This window comes from Diabrotica virgifera, chromosome 6 (assembly GCF_917563875.1).
Source record: "Diabrotica virgifera virgifera chromosome 6, PGI_DIABVI_V3a".
Lineage (NCBI taxonomy): Eukaryota > Metazoa > Arthropoda > Insecta > Coleoptera > Chrysomelidae > Diabrotica > Diabrotica virgifera.
Window position 1 is genome coordinate 168,050,425 of NC_065448.1, and position 20,591 is coordinate 168,071,015.

The 20,591-nt window shown below is 33.1% G+C and overlaps 1 protein-coding gene across 1 annotated transcript in view; it reads left to right on the top strand.

Moving 5' to 3' along the window:
- The window catches only part of LOC114328361 (titin), a 609,684-nt gene that overhangs the window by 60,230 nt on the left and 528,863 nt on the right, over positions 1–20,591 (top strand). Inside the window, exon 2 of the mRNA XM_028277195.2 lies at positions 6,284–8,661. Within this exon, the coding sequence (XP_028132996.1) occupies positions 6,325–8,661 (2,337 nt within the window). The 5' untranslated portion in view covers positions 6,284–6,324. The remainder of the gene's footprint in view (positions 1–6,283; positions 8,662–20,591) is intronic.

Sequence of the window (20,591 nt, forward strand, 5' to 3'; positions counted from 1 at the left end):
GGTAAGAGGAAAAACCGTCGGATTTGTTCAACACACCAAAACGACGGCAGAAAATGGTCGGGATAACTCACCTCTTATACCTCATTGTAGTTTATTATTCTTCGATCAACGCTCCAAGAATAATAATCAACTAGGCTTTTCGTTCCGATACTCTAGACGATAAAATTATATTATCGTCACAACCTTTCTTGTATACCATAGGCCCTAGATATAGCAGACTACCCTGCTATAATCCCAAAGCCGCGTTAGCGATATAAAAGGAAGACTATCATTATTATATTTAATTAAATAAATAATTATTTCGTTGTAAAACGAAACAACAGCCGTATTATATTTCATAAGCCGTATGGTTTGTTCTTTGATATAAACCTTTGATATAGGTCTAGACCTATTTCAAAGTAGAGAACAAGCTGGATTCAGAGCAAACTTTGGAACCAACGATCACCTCCAAACAATAAAACAACTCATCGAAAAATCCATAGAATATAACAAGCCCTTAGTTTTAGCATTCGTAGATTTCCACAAAGCATTCGACTCAGTAGAACTCGACAGTGTTATAGAAGCACTAAACGAGAGCCGCATTGATAGCCGATATTCGAGGCTAATATGTAATATATATAAAAATGCGACAAGCTCGATACAACTACGCGCTAACAGCAACCAAATAAAAATCCAAAGATGTATCCGTCAAGGGGATACGTTGTCACCTAAACTTTTCATATCGGTTCTAAAAAAAGCGATCAAAACCCTCGAATGGGGTGATAAAGGAATAAATGTGGACGGAGAGATGCTGCACCACCTAAGCTACGCAGACGATATAGTCCTGATTGCAGACGATTTGGGACAAATAAAGAAAATGTTGGAAAAACTTAGTACAACATGTCATAAAATAGGCTTAAAAATGAATATAACAAAAACAAAATACAGTGATGAGCGCACTAATAACCGGTAAAATAACTCAAAAGATGGAAAACATATTAAGTTGTGAGATAAAAAGAGATGAACTTAGTGGAGGTGTTAACGTTAGCGATAGTAACTTATAGATTGACATTATATTGATTGTTTCCCATCTTTAGACGTATCGGACGAATTTGAGAAATGCCACTGTCACAGTGACAGTTTTAGTTGACATACTCCTCTGATACGTCTAAAGGTGGGAAACAATCAGTATACTGTCAATTTATATGTTAGTATCGCTAAATTTAACAACTCAACTTGTTTTATTTCTCTTTATCTCACAATATAATATGTTTTCCATCTTTTGCGCTATTTTCTCGGTTATTAGCACGCTCATCACTGTATATGACGAACTCAGTACCAAGTAAACACCTTGAAATACAAAATGAACAAATAGAACTGGTAGACAAATATATATATCTGGGTCACGAAATTAAGATAGGTGAGGACAATCAAACAACCGAAGTATCCAGAAGAATAATACAAGGATGGGCAGCATACGGAGCCCTTAGGAACATTTTTAAGAGTGACATTCCAACTAACATGAAGAAAAAAGTTTTCGACCAATGCGTGCTACCGGTGATGACCTATGGTGCAGAAACATTATCGCTCACAAAGAAAAACGCACAAAAACTAAGAGTAGCGCAGAGAAGAATGGAGCGATCAATGATAGGGTCTACTCTGCGAGACAGGATTAGAAACGAAGATCTACGAGCTAAGACCAAAGTCATAGACGTCATTGAAAGAAGCTGTAGCTTAAAATGGAAATGGGCTGGACACGTTGCCAGAATGAAGGACGGAAGATGGACTCGCAAACTAGTTGAATGGAGACCAAGAGCCGATAAACGTAAAGGACAACAAAAAACTGGATACAGAAAGCACAAGATAGAACACTTTGGAGACAAACAGGGGAGGCCTATGTCCAGCAGTGGATTGAGAGAGGCTGATGATGATGGTTTGTTCAGGGAGCATCATAAGCACTCGAACCGGATTCAAACCTTATTAGGTTATTATCAGAGAGTGCATACATGATTATCTCTGAACAAACTAAAATTCGGGCTGCCAGTATCGATTCACAACGAAATAACATAATGGTACGGATGTCGTGGCGACATCTGCCAAAAACAAGTTTTGCAAACCAACGAATTACTGCAGCAAAGAAGGCTGAGGCAGATCTAAGAGTTGCATCTCACTTCTCGCCTATCCAGCGCGGTAAAATTCCAACAAAAAATGGTCCCGAATACTCAGATAGAAGTAAAACTAATATAAAGTAAATAATCATTTCGTTGTAAAACGAAACAAGAGCCGTCTTATATTTCAGTTTGTTCAGAAAGCATCATAAGCACCCTAACCGGGTTCAAATCTTATTAGGAACAAACTAAAATTCGGGCTGCCAGTATCGATTCACAACGAAATAAAATTCGCAATTCATCGGTTTGCAAATTTTAGAAACCACGAAAACCAGAAAATTGGTCCCAATAAAGTTTTGTTTTTATTTATTTGTTTTATAATTTTATTAAAAGCAAAACTTTCACTTGTTTTTAGCAGATGTCGCCGCGATATCCGTACCATTATGTTATTTCGTTATGAATGGATACTGGCAACCCGAATTTTCGTTTGTTCATAGATAATCATATACGTACTCTTTGATGATAACCTAATAAGGTTTGAAACCGGTTAGGGTGCTTATGATGTGCTGAACAAACTTATAAGACGGTTCTTGTTTCGTTTTACAACGAAATGATTATTTATTTATATTAGTTTTACTCTTATCTGAGTATGCGGGATCATTTTCGTTTAAATTTTACGGCACTGGACAGGCGAGAAGTGAGGTGCAACCTTTAGATCTCCCACGGCCTTCTTTGCTCCAGCAATTCGTTGGTTTGCAAATTTTAGAAACCACGAAGGTGTTACCAAAAAATTGGTCAAAAAATAAAGTTTTGTTTTTAATATTATTAGACAAGGCGAAAACGGCGGGTTCGTTGGAAAACATATTCCCATTAGATTTTTTTTGCATAATCACATTCGTGAGACATCCCAAAATAAGGTTCAAGAAATCGTCCACGTGAAAAGTGGTCCAATTTTTTTAACAATTTTGTTTTAATCAAATTGCAAAAATTAATATTTTTGACCCCGGCAATTTTTTTTAGGTTTTTTGGACCATTCTGGACAAAAAAGGTCTCTTATAATTTTTCTCTAATGTTGATCTTTTTCGAGTTATAAGCAATTTAAAATTGAGAAAAAAACGAAAAACGGTTTTCAAGGCTTAATCACTCGGTTAAAAGTTATTATTATGAAAGTCAGAAAGTTACTAAACCAAAGATTAAAGCCACTCATACAAGATCCTGAAGAAATTTTTGTCATTATTTTATTACTTGTCTGTTATTTATAAGTAATAATAATGAGCGCCATGCACATATTAGGCTGCCGTCAATGGTGAGTGCCAAAGAGATGCCATTCCGGCAGTCAATGGTGCATCTTACTCGCACATTTACAGTTGCGTCAATACGATATTACCGCTCATTGTTAATAATTAAAAATAACAGTTTAGTAATAAATTAATGACACAAATTTGTTCAGGATCATGTAGGGAGGGCTTTATTAAACTTTGATTTAGTCACTTTCTGACTTTCATAATAATAATTTTTAAACGAGTTATTAAGTCTTAAAAATGGCCATATTCGCGTTTTTCAAATTTTGAATTGCTTATAACTCGAAAACTATCAACTTTATAGAAAAATTACAAGAGACCTTTTTTGTCCAGATAGTGCGGCAGATTCGTGCAAATATTATAAGAATTGTGCATTTAATGATCGAAGCATATAATTTGAACCACATATACTACACATATAAAGGTTCAAATTTAGATACGAGGCCATCTCAGATTTTGCCTTTTACAAAAATGGCGGGCATTCAAAATGGCGACTATACATATGTGACTAATAGCACGATAACTTTTGAACGAGACTTCAGATTTCAACCAAATTTATAGGTTCTTTTTTATGTAAAAGATCGAGGTCTTGAACCTGAAGAATAGGTTTACCAGAAGTTGTGTTTTTCCTGGTTTTTATGTAAAAATATGTTGTTGTTTTTTCATTTCTTTCACCCTGTAGGTACTAATGTTTCAAAAAGTTAATACAGCCATTAAAAGAGCGCATAAATATTTTTTAGGAAATATTTTTAATTTTTTAGTTATGTTAATTACCTTTAATAAAAATGCAAAACGTATCTTCACATGTACCTATATGCGGCAGATTCGTGCAAATATTATAAGAATTATTGTGCATTTAATGGTAGAATCATATAATTTGGACCACATATAATACTACACATATAGAGGTTCAAATTTAGATACGAGGCCATCTCAGTCTTTGTTCCTTTTACAAAAATGGCGGGCATTCAAAATGGCGAATATACATAATGTGACTAATAGCACGATAACTTTTGAACGAGATGTCTGATTTCAACCAAATTTGGTATATAGGTTCTTTTTTTGATGAATAATATCGAGGTCTTGAACTGGAAGAATCGGTTTACCAGAATTTGTGTTTTTACTGTTTTTTTTATGTAAAAATATGTTGTTTCTTTTTCAATTCTTTCACCCTGTATATATTAATTTTTCAAAAAGGTAACCCCGCCGTTAAAAATAGCGCAAAAATATTTTTTAGGAAATATTTTGAACTCTTTAGTTATATTAATTACCATTTAATAAATGCATAACGTATCTTCACATGTAAGTACCTGTGCGGCAGATTCGTGCAAATAATAATATAAGAATTATTGTGCATTTAATGGTAGAAGCATATAATTTGGACCACACATACTACATATACAAAGATTCAAATTTAGATATGAGGCCATCTCAGATTTAGTCTTTTACAAAAATGGCGGGCATTCAAAATGAATCTGCCGCCCATAGGTACATGTGAACATACGTTATGCATTTATTAAATTGTAATTAACACAACTAAAAAGTTCAAAATATTTCCTAAAAAATATATTTACTCTTTTCAATGGCGGTATTACCTTTTTGAAAAATTTATATATACCGGGTGAAAGAATTGAAAAAGAAACAACATATTTTTACATAAAAAAAAAACAGTAAAAACACAAATTCTGGTAAACCGATTCTTCCGGTTCAAAACCTCGATATTATTCATCAAAAAAGAACCTATATACCAAATTTGGTTGAAATCTGACGTCTCGTTCAAAAGTTATCGTGCTATTAGTCACATATGTATAATCCCCATTTTGAATGTCCATTTTGTGCCATTTTTGTAAAAGAAACAAAAACTGAGATCGCCTCGTATCTAAATTTGAACCTTTATATGTGTAGTATATGTGGTCCAAATTATATGCTTCTACCGTTAAATGCACAATAATTCTTATAATATTTGCACGAATCTGCCGCATATAGGTACATGTGAGGATACGTTTTGCATTTATTAAATGGTAATTAACATAACTAAAAAGTTAAAAATATTTCCTAAAAAATATTTTTACGCTCTTTTCAATGGCGGTATTAACTTTTTGAAAAATTAATACATACAGAGTGAAAGAATTGAAAAAGAAACAGCATATTTTTACATAAAAACCAGGAAAAACACAACTTCTGGTAAACCGGTTCTTCCGGTTCAAGACCTTGATCTTATACATCAAAAAAAGAACCTGTATACCAAATTTGGTTGAAATCTGAAGTCTCGTTCAAAAGTTATTGTGCTATTAGTCACATATGTATAGTCGCCATTTTTGTAAAAGGCAAAATCTCAGATGGCCTCATATCTAAATTTGAACCTTTATATGTGCAGTATATGTGGTCCAAATTATATACTTCTATCATTAAATGCCTAATTGTTTCACATATCGGCTGCACTAAGAATTGCACAAAAACCCTAAAAAAATCTGTTCGGACCGAAACATTTATTTTTACAATTTGATTAAAAAAAATTTGGACCTCTTTTCGCGTGGGCGACTTCTTGAACCTTATTCTGAGGTATCTCACGAATGTGATTATGCAAAAAAATCTCATGGGAATACATATATTTTCCAACGAACCAGGGACCTCAATTTTTGACCATTCGCTTCGTTATCGAACGTATTCGCTTCGTATCTGTTTAGTGTACAGATAGCGAATGATCGATAACGAAGCGAAGGGTCAAAAATCGAGGTCCAGTCGGTTTGAATCTTGTCTATATTTAAATTTTATTAAAAGTAAAACTCGTATATTACTTGCATAATTTTCTTTGAGTATTCAATTGAACCATTTTGTTAATTATCTTTTTTAGTTATGTACATATGTATTCTAAAAGAATTAATTTTGTTTCAGGGGCAGGAGAGGATGTAAATATTGGTTAAGCAAAGATCAGGATGCGTTCAATGCCAGTTAGACAGGAAAAGCCAATAAAAGCAGTGAAAAAAGTTTCAACGCCAAAAAGAAAACCTATAAGCGACCCAGCTACTCCCGTACGCAATACCATTGATGAAACTATAAATTTCGTAATACTCGGACAACTTTCTTCACCACAACGTGTTTCTCAAGAAAAAGAAAGTGGTGTCCCAGAGAAAGAAAGTGTTGTGCGGGTGAAAAAGAACGCTACTAGAAGTCATAGAATCTTAAGGAAATTCGAAGGCAAAAATTTAAGAGTTAAACCTTCGAAAGAAATTATCGTTAAATCAAATTCCAAAGCTCAAACAAAAGCTGCCAAAAAACTAAGTGCCCAAAATAGCTGTAAAAAGAAATTTAATAATAAAATAGCAGAAATTATTACGCAACCCGTAAAAGAAATAACATTAAAGAAACCAAAACTTGAGAGTGTATCAAAAGATAGCAAGAAAAAACTTAGGGAAGTAGACAAACCAAAGATTACAAAGAAAACTATAGTTAAGGCTAGGACAATTATAAAACCAATAATCAGGAAATCGAAAAAAGTGACGGTAAAAGTTACTCTAAAAGCATCAAAAGAAGCTCCCGTAAAAAGATCAAAAGGCATCTCTTTAAAATATACGCAGGATATTTGTATAAAAACACCAAAAGATACTTCTGTAGTATCGACCAAGGATACCTCTGTAAAAACAGCAGAGAGTCCCCAAAAAACCACAAAGGATATTGCTTTAAAAACAACTAAGGATATTCCAGTAAAAACAACAGAGGTCGCTGCGAAGCCAACAGAAACGACTCTAAAGAAAACAGAGAAATATGTAAAGACAAATAACAAACCTCCAGAGGTTATAACAATTCATGATGAGGATGAGATCAAAAAACAACAAACTATACAACAGTTGTTGAAACAAGTGAATGAAGAAATAAAATCTAAAAAATCCAAAACTCCTAAAATTAAAAAGCGAAAGAAAATTCCTCTAAACCCAGCAGAGAATTTGGTTAAATCTAAAGATAAGGCAGAAGAACTTTTTGATCAAATAGTCAAACTTGAGTCAGCATACTCCCCTTTGGAGATTAAAATAAAAGAAGAAAAACCAGAACCAAAAGTAGAAATATCTTCAGAAGATATTCCTGTTGTACCAAAAACTGAACTTTGTTTAGATAACGAAAAATCTGAGGATACCAGTAAAACTGAAGCCGAGGTTAAACCTGAAGTTCAGCCCAAGGTTGAAACTGAAACTCAAAGTAGAAGTGAGTCAGACTCGTCATCCAAAGAAAAACAGGCTTTATTTAAAAAGAAGAAATACATAAATCTAAAATCAAAACCAAAGTTAACAGTTATCAAAAAGAGAGTTCTGCAAAAAGGTAAAAATAACTTAGATGAGCAAGCTTGTAAGACAAAGCTCTTTAAATTTTGGAACGGACCAAAGAGACACAGAGTAGCTTCTTTAAATGCTTTAGCTAAGGTTCACTGTCTGTATGAAAATGAAACACGAGCAACGATCTTGGACGTGATCGAAGAATCCAACAAAACCGCTTATATGCCCAAAAGTATCGGAACCAAAACCAAATTAACTAAAATTGACAATTCCGTTAAAAATGTTGACCTTGATGATGATGATGATGAAGAACAAGAAGAAGAAAGTTCTCCTCCACCAACTAGAATTTTGCGATCAGTTCCTGGTTTAAGAGCAGTCGGTAAACACTGGGATATGCACGATACAACAAGCTCAGACGAAGATGATCGTATTTGCAAAGTACCGGTTAAGACCGATGAGAAAGAGAAACCAGAGAAAGAGAAACCAGAGAAAGCTCAGCCAAAACCAAAAATAAAAAAGGAAGTAGTTGAAAGGAAACGAAAATCGGCTGAAATAGTCATGGATCTAAAGGATATGGTTGTTCGTAAGAGAATGGCTAGTTTGAATGCTACAGCTATATTGGCAGCCAGCTACTCCGCGGAGAGGCGACCAAATAAATCCAAATATAGCGACGATAGCTCCTCTTGCACCAGCAATTCTTCTGATGAATATTTCGCTGCCTTGGATAAAGATATTAAGGTAGAACAAGACGATAAAAAGGAGGAATTGATCGATATAAGTACTACTCCTAATAAAAAAGTTGCGGTTATTTTAAACCAGGACACGGATGTGACTATAACTGGTGTGTATGTGAACAGTACCACTAGATCGACTCATCACGAAGGATATTGCAGTATAGCCGGGATGCAGTATAGGATTTCTGCTACTAGTCATACACAAACTGCTTCGACAGCTGTATCTACTGAGGCTATTCTTCAATCTTCTTCTACGAGCGGTCCTGAAAATGTAAGTATAGATTAATTAATGTCATTTTCTATATTCATGAAAATCCTAGCATTATATTTACATAGCGTGACAAATTTGAAAATTTCCAACCAATATCTTCATTTCCGTAAAGAATATAAAAAATTGAAGACAGATTAATTTTGTCTTCAAGGGGAAGACTTCCAGTGAATATTTTTAGCCCTCAAGATTCAACTCATTATGCAGAGTAAATGTAAATTTACAATTTTAAATAGGAAGGGGGTTCAGAATGACACATCCTTTTTACATTATTGTACCATTTGCCTTTGGCTACCCCATTTTACTACATCTTGTACGTCGCATTATTTCCTGATGATTTAAGGTTCCAACTCGATACAAAACCGTTCTTGAACGGTTACGAGTATGCGCAGTAAAGAAAAATGTGTTACTGCGCATAATTATTCGTTATTGCGCATGCGCGTAACGTTTCTAGCCCAGTCGGGATACCATTTGACCTTGCATTAGGAGCTGCCCCAAATTTTATTTTTCTCATCTTTAGGGGGGATCAATAGCAGTATAAATTTAAAATCTCGACTGAATTTGACCGTTGCGTTAGCCCGCCCCATCTTGATTTTAAACGAGAACCGTTTTTGCTCAATATCTCCGCCATTTTCAACTTTTCGACAAAAAATATACAAACTGAAATTGTTGAAAATGCGATTTTCTATAATTTCGTTTATTATAATTTTTTTCGTGCGGTCCATATTTTCCGAGTTATGGGAAAAACAGTGACAGTTAAAGCATAATTATTGATTTATTGAATTATCTCGTTTATTATTACTTTTACAACAAATTTAAACCTATACAAAAATGAAGAGAATTAAATTTTGTACAATTTTGATCTCTTCCATTTTTTTGATAAAATCAATATTTAAGGTAGTACGTATCCGGTAAAGACGCGAGCGTAAGACCCGATTGATTTCAGAGCAATTGTTTTTGTTCAATATCTTCCCCATTTTCAACTTTTCGACAAAAAGTGTAAGGACTGAAATTGTTGCAATTACGATTTACTACAATTTTTCGAGAGAACCAGTGGCGGGTCTAAGAGGGGGGAATGGGAAAATTCCCCAACGGGGTCAAAAATTAAAAAAAATTGTTGAAATATTAAAATATGTTAGCTGACATGAAACTTAATTATTGACAGACAAATTCAACCAATAAAACCCGCTAGTTAATAACATTAAGTGAACTTAATGCATATAAGTTATTATTTATGTCTTTTATGTACTTATTTTGGTTGGTGTTTCATTGGAAGTTTCAAAAATTGTATAAAATATAACTCTTTATAACTCTGTATATTTATAAAATAACCCTTTATTTTTCTTTATGTACAATTATGTCGTAAAGTTAATAATAAATGAGACAATTCAATAATTATGCTTCCGCTCCGCTTCCACTATTTTCCTCATTAACTCGGAGAATATTGATCGCATAAAAAAATTGTGGAAAAGAAATTGTAGGAAATTGCGTTTCCAACAATTTTAGTTCCTACCGTTTTTGTCGAAAAGTTGAAAATGTCGGAGATATTAAGGAACAACGGTTCTGCTTTAAAATCAATATAGTGGCTAATGCAACCGCGGAATTCAGTCGAGATTTAAAATTTACACTACTATTGATCTTCCCTAAAGGATAGAATTATAAAATTTGGGGCAGCTAGGAAAAAGATTCAATTCAGTAATTATGCTCCCCCCACCACTTTTTACTATTTTCCCACTTATCCCGAAAAATATCAACCGCACGAAAAAAATTGTTAAAAAGAAATTGTAGGAAATCATATTGGGAACAATTTAAGTTGAAAATGGCGTAGATATTGAACAAAAACAATTGCTACAAAATCAATCAGGTCTTACGCTCGCGCCATTATCGCATACATACTACATTAAATATTAACTTAAGCAAAAAAATGAAAGGAACTAAAATTGTGTAGAATTCAATTCTCTCTATTTTTGTATAAGAACATTTTTGTCGTAAAACTACCAATAAACGAGATAATTCAATAATTATGCTGTATTTATATATAACTGTCACTATTTTCCGCTATAACTCCGAAAATTCCACACCTGTAATTTTGAACCAATCAAAATACGTTATTTTGACAGATCACCATGGCAACGGAGGTATTTTATCGGAAATTTTTTGCTCGTGGGGTACCCAACAGCGAATTATAGTGGAAATTTTTTGACGTTTACAATAACAGAACATTTTTGACAGACTGGTTTTTATTTGTTTACATAATTTAAAATAAAACGCCAAAAAATAATTTTCTATCACTTGTAGTTACTCAAAACTTATGTAAAATTGAAGAATATACTATTTTCTATCTTGAAATGGTATTCCCATGCAACTACAATGAGTAGAAATTACGAATTTGAAAGCCTAAATAATTGCTGACAAAGCTATGGCGCGCTATTAATCTGTTCATGCAGCTTTGGATTTTCAAATGCAAATTTGGTGTGGAATTTTCTTACCGAATACCACGCGAAGTCAAATTAATATCCGGAAATTTTTTTTTGATCATGAATATTTTTAGAAAATTTCCCTCGTCTGCGACTCGGGAAATTTTCAAAATATTCATTATCTCAAAAAAATTTCCGGAAATAATTTGACCTCTAGTGGTATTACTAGTGAAAATATCGATGGCACGAAAAAATTGTAAAAATAGAAATGATAAAAAATTACATTTTCAACAATTTCGGTTGTTATAATTTTTGTCGAGATTTTAAATTTACACTACTATTGATCCCTCCTAAAGATAAGGGCCGGTTGTTCGAACGCTAATCAACAATGATCATTATTAAATATTTAATTACTGTCACCAAAACTGTCAATGTCAACTTTGTTTGGGTTGCTGAAAACATAATTAATTACAATTATGAGATTTATTATTAATTATGTTAATAATTATTGTTATATTAATTGATTATAGTCTCATAATTGTAATTAATTATGTTTTGACAACCCAAACAAAGTTGACATTGTCAGTAATTAATTATTTGATAATGATCATTGTTGATTAGCGTTCGAACAACCGGCCCTAAATGAATAAAATTTGGGGCAGCTCCTAATGCAAGGTTCTGTTATTCGTCTAACCCGACTGGACTATTCAAGAACGGTTTTGTATCGAGTTGGAACAAACCTTTATTATTTTGATACGAAGTTGATACAAACTTGACACGATTGAAGATCGTTTTGTTTGTATGTGCGCCATTAATCGTGTTTGTGTTGTGTTTTGTCATTGTTTACGTGAAAATGAAAGTACCCCGCACAAACCTTATGGAAATTAGGTCCCAGTAGATTTAGTTCATACTTTGGGAAAATACTCTTTGAAGCATTGTGATGAAAAGTTCTCATGGGCACAACTCGATCGTATGGAGGATTTTCAAGATATAGAGGCACAAACTCGGAAAATTATAAGATTTACTGGGTATTCCAATTCCCTGAGTTACTGGTTATCTGGCAACATGTAGAAGTTTGGATCAAAGAAAAGTACTAGTAGTCTAGGATTTTTTCCTGGGTATCCAATAGTGACCTTTACTTTGACCTTGACCTTCAACGGACGTTACCTTCTCGAGCTTCGAGGGTTTTCGGCATTAAATTGATATAAACAAATTACTCATGAGTTTTTGGGATCGCTAAACACGAATATGCCATCAGAATTGACCTCCGGAGCACGTGGTGGCCAGAGCCACTGCAAAAGACTAGAGTTTCGATGGTTGTCGGCATTTAATTGATGCAAATGAATTACTGGAGTGTTTTTTGAAGTCGCTAAACACGAATATGCCACCAGAACCGACTCCCGGAGCACCTGGTTTCCAAGGTCAATGAAAGGGGCTCCTGGAGTTTCGAGGGTCTTCGGTACTACATTGATGCAAACGGATTAGTTATAGGTTTTTGGGGTTGCTGAACACGAATACGTGATCAGCACAGACACAGGAGCACCTGGTGCCTAAAACAGGTTATCTTCTGGAGTTTCGGAGGAATCAAATGGATTACTCTTAGGTTTTTGGGGTTGCCGAACATGCAGACACTATCAGATCCGACCCACGAGTCACATTATTGATAAAAACGGATTACGCATAGCTTTTTGGGGTCGCTGAACGCTAATACGCAATCAGATCCGACCCACGGAGCACCTGGTGCCTCAGGTTATTTATCTCCTCGAGTTTCGAGAGTTTTCGGCATTAAATTGATACGAACGGATTACTCACGGCTTTTTGGAGTTGCTGAACACGAATACGTCATCAGAACAGACTCCTGAGCACCTATCGTTTAAGGCACGTCATCTTCTGGAGTTTCGAGAGTTTTCGGTACTATTTATATCTGACAAAGTTTTTCCTTCATTTATTTTAAGATCGATGTACTATATTCTATTTTGATAGTGTTATTCATCGTGGTTACTAGATACTTTGATGACGGGTAGTCGAATTTGCTGGTGTATACACGTGTATAAAATCGCTCCTGCTATTTAGTAAATTTAAATGGTACAAAAATGATAAAAACAAGTGAGTTCTTCAACAACTAATCCACAAAAGTGCACGGACATCTTCATCTAAAAAGTGAGTTAAAAATATTAGATAAGTACACCTAAATTGCAGAAAATCCTTAAATAGAAGCGAATAAAGACTAAAATCCAGTAAAGTAGCTGAAGTCACTTTTTGTCGAATATTCTTGCTAGACATCAATTCCACCAAAATTAATAGACGAGTCACTGCGGTAAATAATGGTAGACGTTAATAACGAAGCTACAAATATATCTCAACTTACCGTTTAAGACCTGACCAATCTTATACATAACGCGATTAAAGAAGTTACTAGTAAACAAACACTTGAAATTAAAAATGAAATTGCTGCTAGTTTGGACAACATTTCGCAAATAATAGAACAAAATAAAAAAGTAATTGAACTTGAAAATAAAGTTTGCTTTCTAGATAGAAAGATAAGAAAAAATAATGTGGTTATATTTGGCTTCAAAATCACAGATAAGAATAATTTACTGTCAGAAGTTCTTGCAAAATTAAATTCCCTTTTAGAGATAAATCTCAAAGCAGAAGACATCAACAACGTCTATCAAACACAAAGAGATCCTCAAAAGTCTCCTGTATTTCTCGAGTTTGTCTCCTTTTTAAGAAAGCAAGATCTGTATAAAAATATTGTAAAATTAAAAGGAACAGGTATATCAATAGTAAATGATGCATCCGTTGAGAACCGGGTAATACAAAAAAAAACTCTCAAAACATTTAAAGTTAGCCAGAGAACAGAACCTGCGAGCTAAGATAAGAGGTTATAAATTAGAAATAGAGGACCAGATATACACAGTAGATGATTTGGAAGACCTAGAACAACAAGTAGACTCGCCGTCTTCAGATGAAAGTGATACATGTAGCACTAAATCCAACCAAAATATTACTGTTCATAAACATACTGAGGCCGGCACTTCGATCCAACAGAGTGAGAAGCCAGTGTTCAAGAAACGGAAGCGAGGAAAAATTAACTACAGCCCTAACACGAGAAATCAGAAACAAACTGCGAACGCTAGAAAATAAAGGCTCCTTTATTTCTTTTTGGTGGAATGAACTCTAATTTTGTTTCTTAGATTTTTATGCTAGATTATACTAATTTATTTTTCTTCTTTTGTATTCTGGTGATTAGGGAATTTATTTATTTTTATAATTAAATGAGTTTTATGTCGTTCATATCAATATTTGTAACTATGCGTCAATATAACAACTAAAAATTATATGAATGCTTATATAGACAACATTAACTAAAAAAAAAAACAATATTTTAAAATTGTACATTTATTTTCAATTCTTTTCAGCTTAGTATATCTGTAATTTTTTTTTTTTTTTTTTTATTTTCATAATACGTTTTTTCAACACGCTTAAATTTGGATATTATTTGGTTTGAATATATTTTGATGGATTTTGTACTTATTTAATAAAATGAATGAGCCATTATCTGTTTGTCATATAAATGCAAGATCTATCTTGGCTAACTTTATTGCTTTTAAAGATGCTGTGTTTAATAAATTTGACTTAATTACAGTATCGGAGTCCTGGCTAAAACCAAATATTGTAAATAGAGTAGTCGATTTACCGGGATACAAAATTTTCAGACAGGATAGATCTTTGAGAATAGGTGGAGGTACTGCTGTATATATTAAAAATAGTTTAAAGCCTAAACCTATTAATCTGGACAATATTACTTCCGAACAGTTATGGATTTCGTTTTGTTATAATAATAAAACTTACGCTTTGGGTTCACTTTACAGGCCTAATGATTTTTCTTATCATGATTTCGCTAACGATCTTGACTTATGTTTAGGTACATTATAGCCATCTTATGACTATATTGTTTTTGCTGGGGATCTTAATATTAATTTTTTAGAACCGAGTAGCCTACAATGTAGAACTCTACAGTCAATTTTTGACACTTACAGCCTTACTCAAGTTGTTGACCAACCAACAAGAGGTCCAAAACTACTCGATATTATATTATGTACGGAAGCTTTAAAAATCAGTAATGTAAAAGTTACTAAGTGTCCTTTAGTATCAGATCACTCCATGCCATCTTGTTACTTTGGATCACCGGGTATAAAAAAATGTAAACCTTTTGAATTCACTTTTCGTGACTTTAGAAATTTTGAACCGCATTATTTTCATCGAGATCTAGCAGCTTCCGACCTTCAACAAATTTATCTACTTAATGATATTGAAAGTAAAATCAACGTATTAAATTCCACTATTCTAAATTTATTTCAAATTCATGCACCTCTTCGTCAAATTAAAATTACAAGACAAAAGGCTCCATGGTTAACAGACACATTAAGGTATATGATGAAATTAAGGGATAAAGCATTATTAAAATTTAAAAAATCAAAAAATGAGAATCATTGGAATTTTTACAAATCAATTCGTAATGAAGTTAATCATGCAATTAAACGCGAAAAGAAGGCGTATTTTGAATTTCAGTTACGGCGAGGAAAAAATATGTGGAAAGAAATGAAGAAGCATAACATCATTAGTAATAAAAAATCGTCGTCATTTATTCCTGATCATTTGCAAGATCCGGATTCTATAAATAATTATTTCGTTCATGGTATTGGTGGTCACGACATTCCTGATGCTGACGTTTTAAACCACTATTCTTCTTCTAAATTTCCTGGTGTTGATAATTTTAGTTTTACAGTAATTGATGAGTTAAAGGTATATGAAAAAATACTTTCAATAAAATCAAACGCTTCTGGACATGATAACATTAATATCACTATGATTCTTTATTGTTGCTCCTACATTTTACCATTTATTACTCACATATTTAATTTTTGTCTACAAAAATCTATTTTCCCTTCTGTTTGGAAAGAGTCGAAAGTCATACCTCTTCCAAAAACTGATAGTCCTGTTGACTACAATGAGCTGCGTCCCATAAGCATTCTATGTACCTTTTCTAAAATCCTAGAAAAAGTGATGGATGAACAAATTAGGCAACACATTACCAAATTTCACCTCCTACCAGAACATCAGTTAGGTTTCCGTCCTGGATATAGCTGCACTACCGCACTTCTTAAAGTTTTAGATGACATTTACTCTTATATTGACTCGAACAACCTGTGCATACTAGTTTTATTAGATTACTCGAAGGCATTTGATAAAATTAACCACCCTCTACTTCTCTCACTATGTAATTTTATGTCTTTTAGTAAACAAGCGCAAAAAATGTTGAAGTCATATTTAGATCAAAGATCTCAAAGCGTGTTTTTAAATAAAAAGTCGTCAAATAAAATTTACCTATCACGAGGAGTTCCGCAAGGTTCTATATTGGGACCTTTGTTGTTTTCGATATACACCTCCCAGTTCTCAAGTTATTTAAATTATATGAAATCTCACTATTATGCAGATGACACACAATTGTACTTAGAGTTTAAAGAATCAGAAGTTGAAAATGCTTGTTCTAAAATTAATAAAGAACTAAAATCTATTTCAGACATTTCAAACAAATTCTGCTTAAGCATAAATCCCTCAAAATCCAAAGCCATGCTGTTTGGACGTAGAATAGAGAAAAATCGAGTAAATAATAAAATACATTTAAAAATCAATAACGAAAATTTAATTCTATCTAATTGTGAAAAAACCTGGGACTCATATTAGATGATTCCCTAACGTTCTCTAATCATATTTCATCAATAATTCAGAAAGCATTTTGTAATTTAAAACTTTTATTCTCACATAGACAAATGTTTAATAGAACCACTAAAATTATGCTCTGCAATAGTTTAGTGCTTTCACAGTTTAATTACTGTGATGTAATATATGGACCAGCATTAACACAACTAGATCAGAATCGTTTGCAACGAATTCAAAATATGTGTGTCCGTTTCATTTGTGGTATCAGACGTCGAAATCCAACTTCTAAGCATCTTGCAGATCTGGGATGGTTAAATGTTAGTAACAGGCGTATTCTTCACGGATCAGTATTATTTCATAAAATAATGCTAACCAAAAAGCCCTATTATTTATATAAAAAAGTTTAAAAAAGGTCAGAAGTACATAATATTAATGTCAGATTCAAAAATAAACTTAATATACCGAAACATAAAACCTCGTTATTTCGATCTTGCTTCTCTTACAATATTGCTAATCTGTACAATATGATCCCTGAAAATTTCAAAACTTTACCCATCTCTCAATTTAAATCCAACGTAAAAAAGTCTCTATTTAATAATAGCATAAAATTAAAATTTAGATTATAAACAAGTAAATTTGGCTACATTCGTTTAAATGATTGCAAAGTTTATTCAATAAAAATTTATTCAATAAAAATAGATAATTAGTGTTATTATCATATACGATAAATTTATTTTAGTATGTAAATAAGGTCATTAGGTTACACTAGAATAGTAATTATTTGTATTGCGGTTAGGTGGAAGAGCGCTTCTTAGCTGGTGTTTCTAGGAACATCATCTAAGAGCGAACGTCGCCTTTTGCTTTATTATAATTATTACTGTTTGTCTAGTTTGTATTTTTTTTGAAAAAAAGCAATAAAGTCATTATTAAAGTCATTATTATTATTATTATTATTATTATTATTATTATTATACTCCAGAGTCTTTTATCTAAGTCTTATTCGTGTTCAGCAACCCCAAAAATACAAGAGTAATCCGCTTGCATCAATTTAGTACCGAAAACCCTCGAAAACCCAGAAAATGACGTGCCTTAGGCACCAAGTACCCCGATGTCTGTTCTGATGGCGTATTTGTGTTCAGCAGCCCCAAAAACCCATGAGTAATACCCATATGCATCAATTTAATGCCGAAACTTGTCGAAACTCCAGAAGAAGACCTGCCTTAGACACCAGGTACTCCGATGTCTGTTCTGATGGGGTATTCGTATTCAGCAACTCCAAAAACCTATGAGTAATCCGTTTGCGTCAATGTAGTACAGAAGGAGCTCTTCCATTGACCTTGAAAACTAGGTGCTCCGGGAGTCAGTTCTGGTGACATACTCGTGTTTAGCGACCTCAAAAAACCCTCCAGTAATTCATTTGCATCAATTAAATACCGAAAACCATCGAAACTCTAGAAGATGACGTCCCTTGCAGTGGACCTGGCCACCACGTGCTCCGGAGGTCAATTCTGGTGGCATATTCGTGTTTAGCGATCCCAAAAACCCATGAGTAATCTGTTTATATCAATTTAATGCTGAAAACCCTCGAAACTCTAGAAGATGACGTCCGTTAAAGGTCAAGGTCAAAATAAAGGTCGCCATTAGATAGCCAGGAAAAAATCCTAGACTACTAGTACTTTTATTTAATCCAAACTTCTACATGTTGCCAGATAACCAGTAACTCAGGGAATTGGAATACCCGGTATATCTTATAATTTTCCGAGTTTGTACCTCTATATCTTGAAAATTCTCCATACGATCGAGATGTGCCCATGAGAACTTTTTATCAGGATGCTTCAAAGGGTATTTTCCCAAAGTATGGACTAAATCCACTGGGACCTAATTTCCAAAAGGTTTGTGCGGGGTACTTTTCATGTTTGTTACTACATATGTATTAGGAAAATGCCTTTTAATGGTCTTATTTGTGGTCGCAGAAATTTAAAAACTCTTTTCAAGTAAGTTATTCTTGAAATGGATATTGTTAGGGTATATCAATGTTAACATATTATTAGTAAACACCAGTCGATAGATATTGCGGACACCCGATTATGCATAATAGGGTATAGCCGAGTTCACTGTCCAGTGTTTATACGAGTATGTCAGTGCTGCGGCCTTGTTTATCGCCTCTCTTAAGGCTATGGGTACATAATTCGCAAATATTTTACGTGTATCCCTACTTTTTCTGTCTTTACACGGCAAATTACGTGTAGTAAAATTCACACTGGTATGGATATGTAAACATTACTAGAATGTCATTCTACTTGAAAATGTCATCATTAATTTAAAGAGATGGGTTTTGAATGTTCTTGGATAACTGTTATTTTTATAATTGGAAATTATTAATTCAGTTAATAAATGTGATAATTTTTTCACTAACTATGTATTCAGTGATTGTAATAATTTATTTGTACAACAAAGACTAATACTCAATCGAGAAAAGAAGAAAAGTGTTAAAGTGATTTTTTAATAATATATTGTTATGGAACGCTTACAATTTTGAACATCTTTAACAACAAAATACTTGGATCACAGAATATATTATCCTGATGTATTCTCTGCTTGGATCTTCCACAAATAATACACAATAAATAACTTTTTATTAAGTTCACGTATTAAATCAATTATTTATCAAATACACTATATTTCAATAATATTTAATCAATAACTCAACATATTCCCGATGCAATGTCAAATATTTAAAATTGTCACTGATTGTCAGTGTCTGACTGACAATATAGCAGACAATATTATATTCGGCTGAGTGCGTTGTAAGACAAAGATAGATTTGGAAAATATTACCACGGCATTGTGTTTATTTTTTTCGAATCCTGAAAAAACCAATAAGTATTTTTGAAAAATTTAAACGCAGAATGAAAGACTAAATTATTACCGAGGGCCGAAAGTCCCTTAGAATAAATAAAAAGTTTATTTTGAATGATATATTTGAAATTAAAAATCACACTAAATTTTCTCTTAGTTTTTCACCCCTGTAACTTATTAAAATAAACATTATAGAAGTTCTCAGGGACTTTCGGCCCTCGCTAATAACGTGATCTTTCATTCTGCGTTTAAATTTTTCAAAAATACTTATTAGTTTTCTCAGGATTCGAAAAAAATGAATCCCCATTTGAATAGCATTGCAGCCGAAAATACGTACCGATCCTCTTAAGTCTCTGACTGGGTCATGGTAACTTGTTTAAATCTGCACAAAGGTATTTGAATTGGTTCAGCTGCTGGAGAATGAATATATTAACTAATTTTAAGCAAATTTTGTCCCAGACATTTTTTTTTTTTTTTTCGAAAAGTCAATACTTTTCTACTTATTCGCAACTGAAACTGTTAATTTTTTAAACGCTTTTCTTTACTTCAATAGTTTGCATCAGATCTTTAGACTTTAATTTGATTGACTTTTCTTCAATACAAATGAATGAAAATTTGCAGACATATGCATTCGCGGGAACAATACACGAATAGTCAATAAAAAAAAATTTTATGCTTCATAAATAAACAATAAAGTTTCAAATTTATCGATACGAAACAAAACTTCAACCAAAACTCGAATTCAAAAAATTCGTGTTTTTATCGTAGTCTTAGAAAAACCACCGGTAGAGACGTTTTGTGCTACAATTAACATTATAATTAGTTTTGTCGTATTAATTAATTAAACGCTTTTCTTTAGTTCAATCGTTTGGGTTAAATCTTTGGACGTTAATTTGACTGCCTTTTCTTCAATGCAAATGACAAAAAATT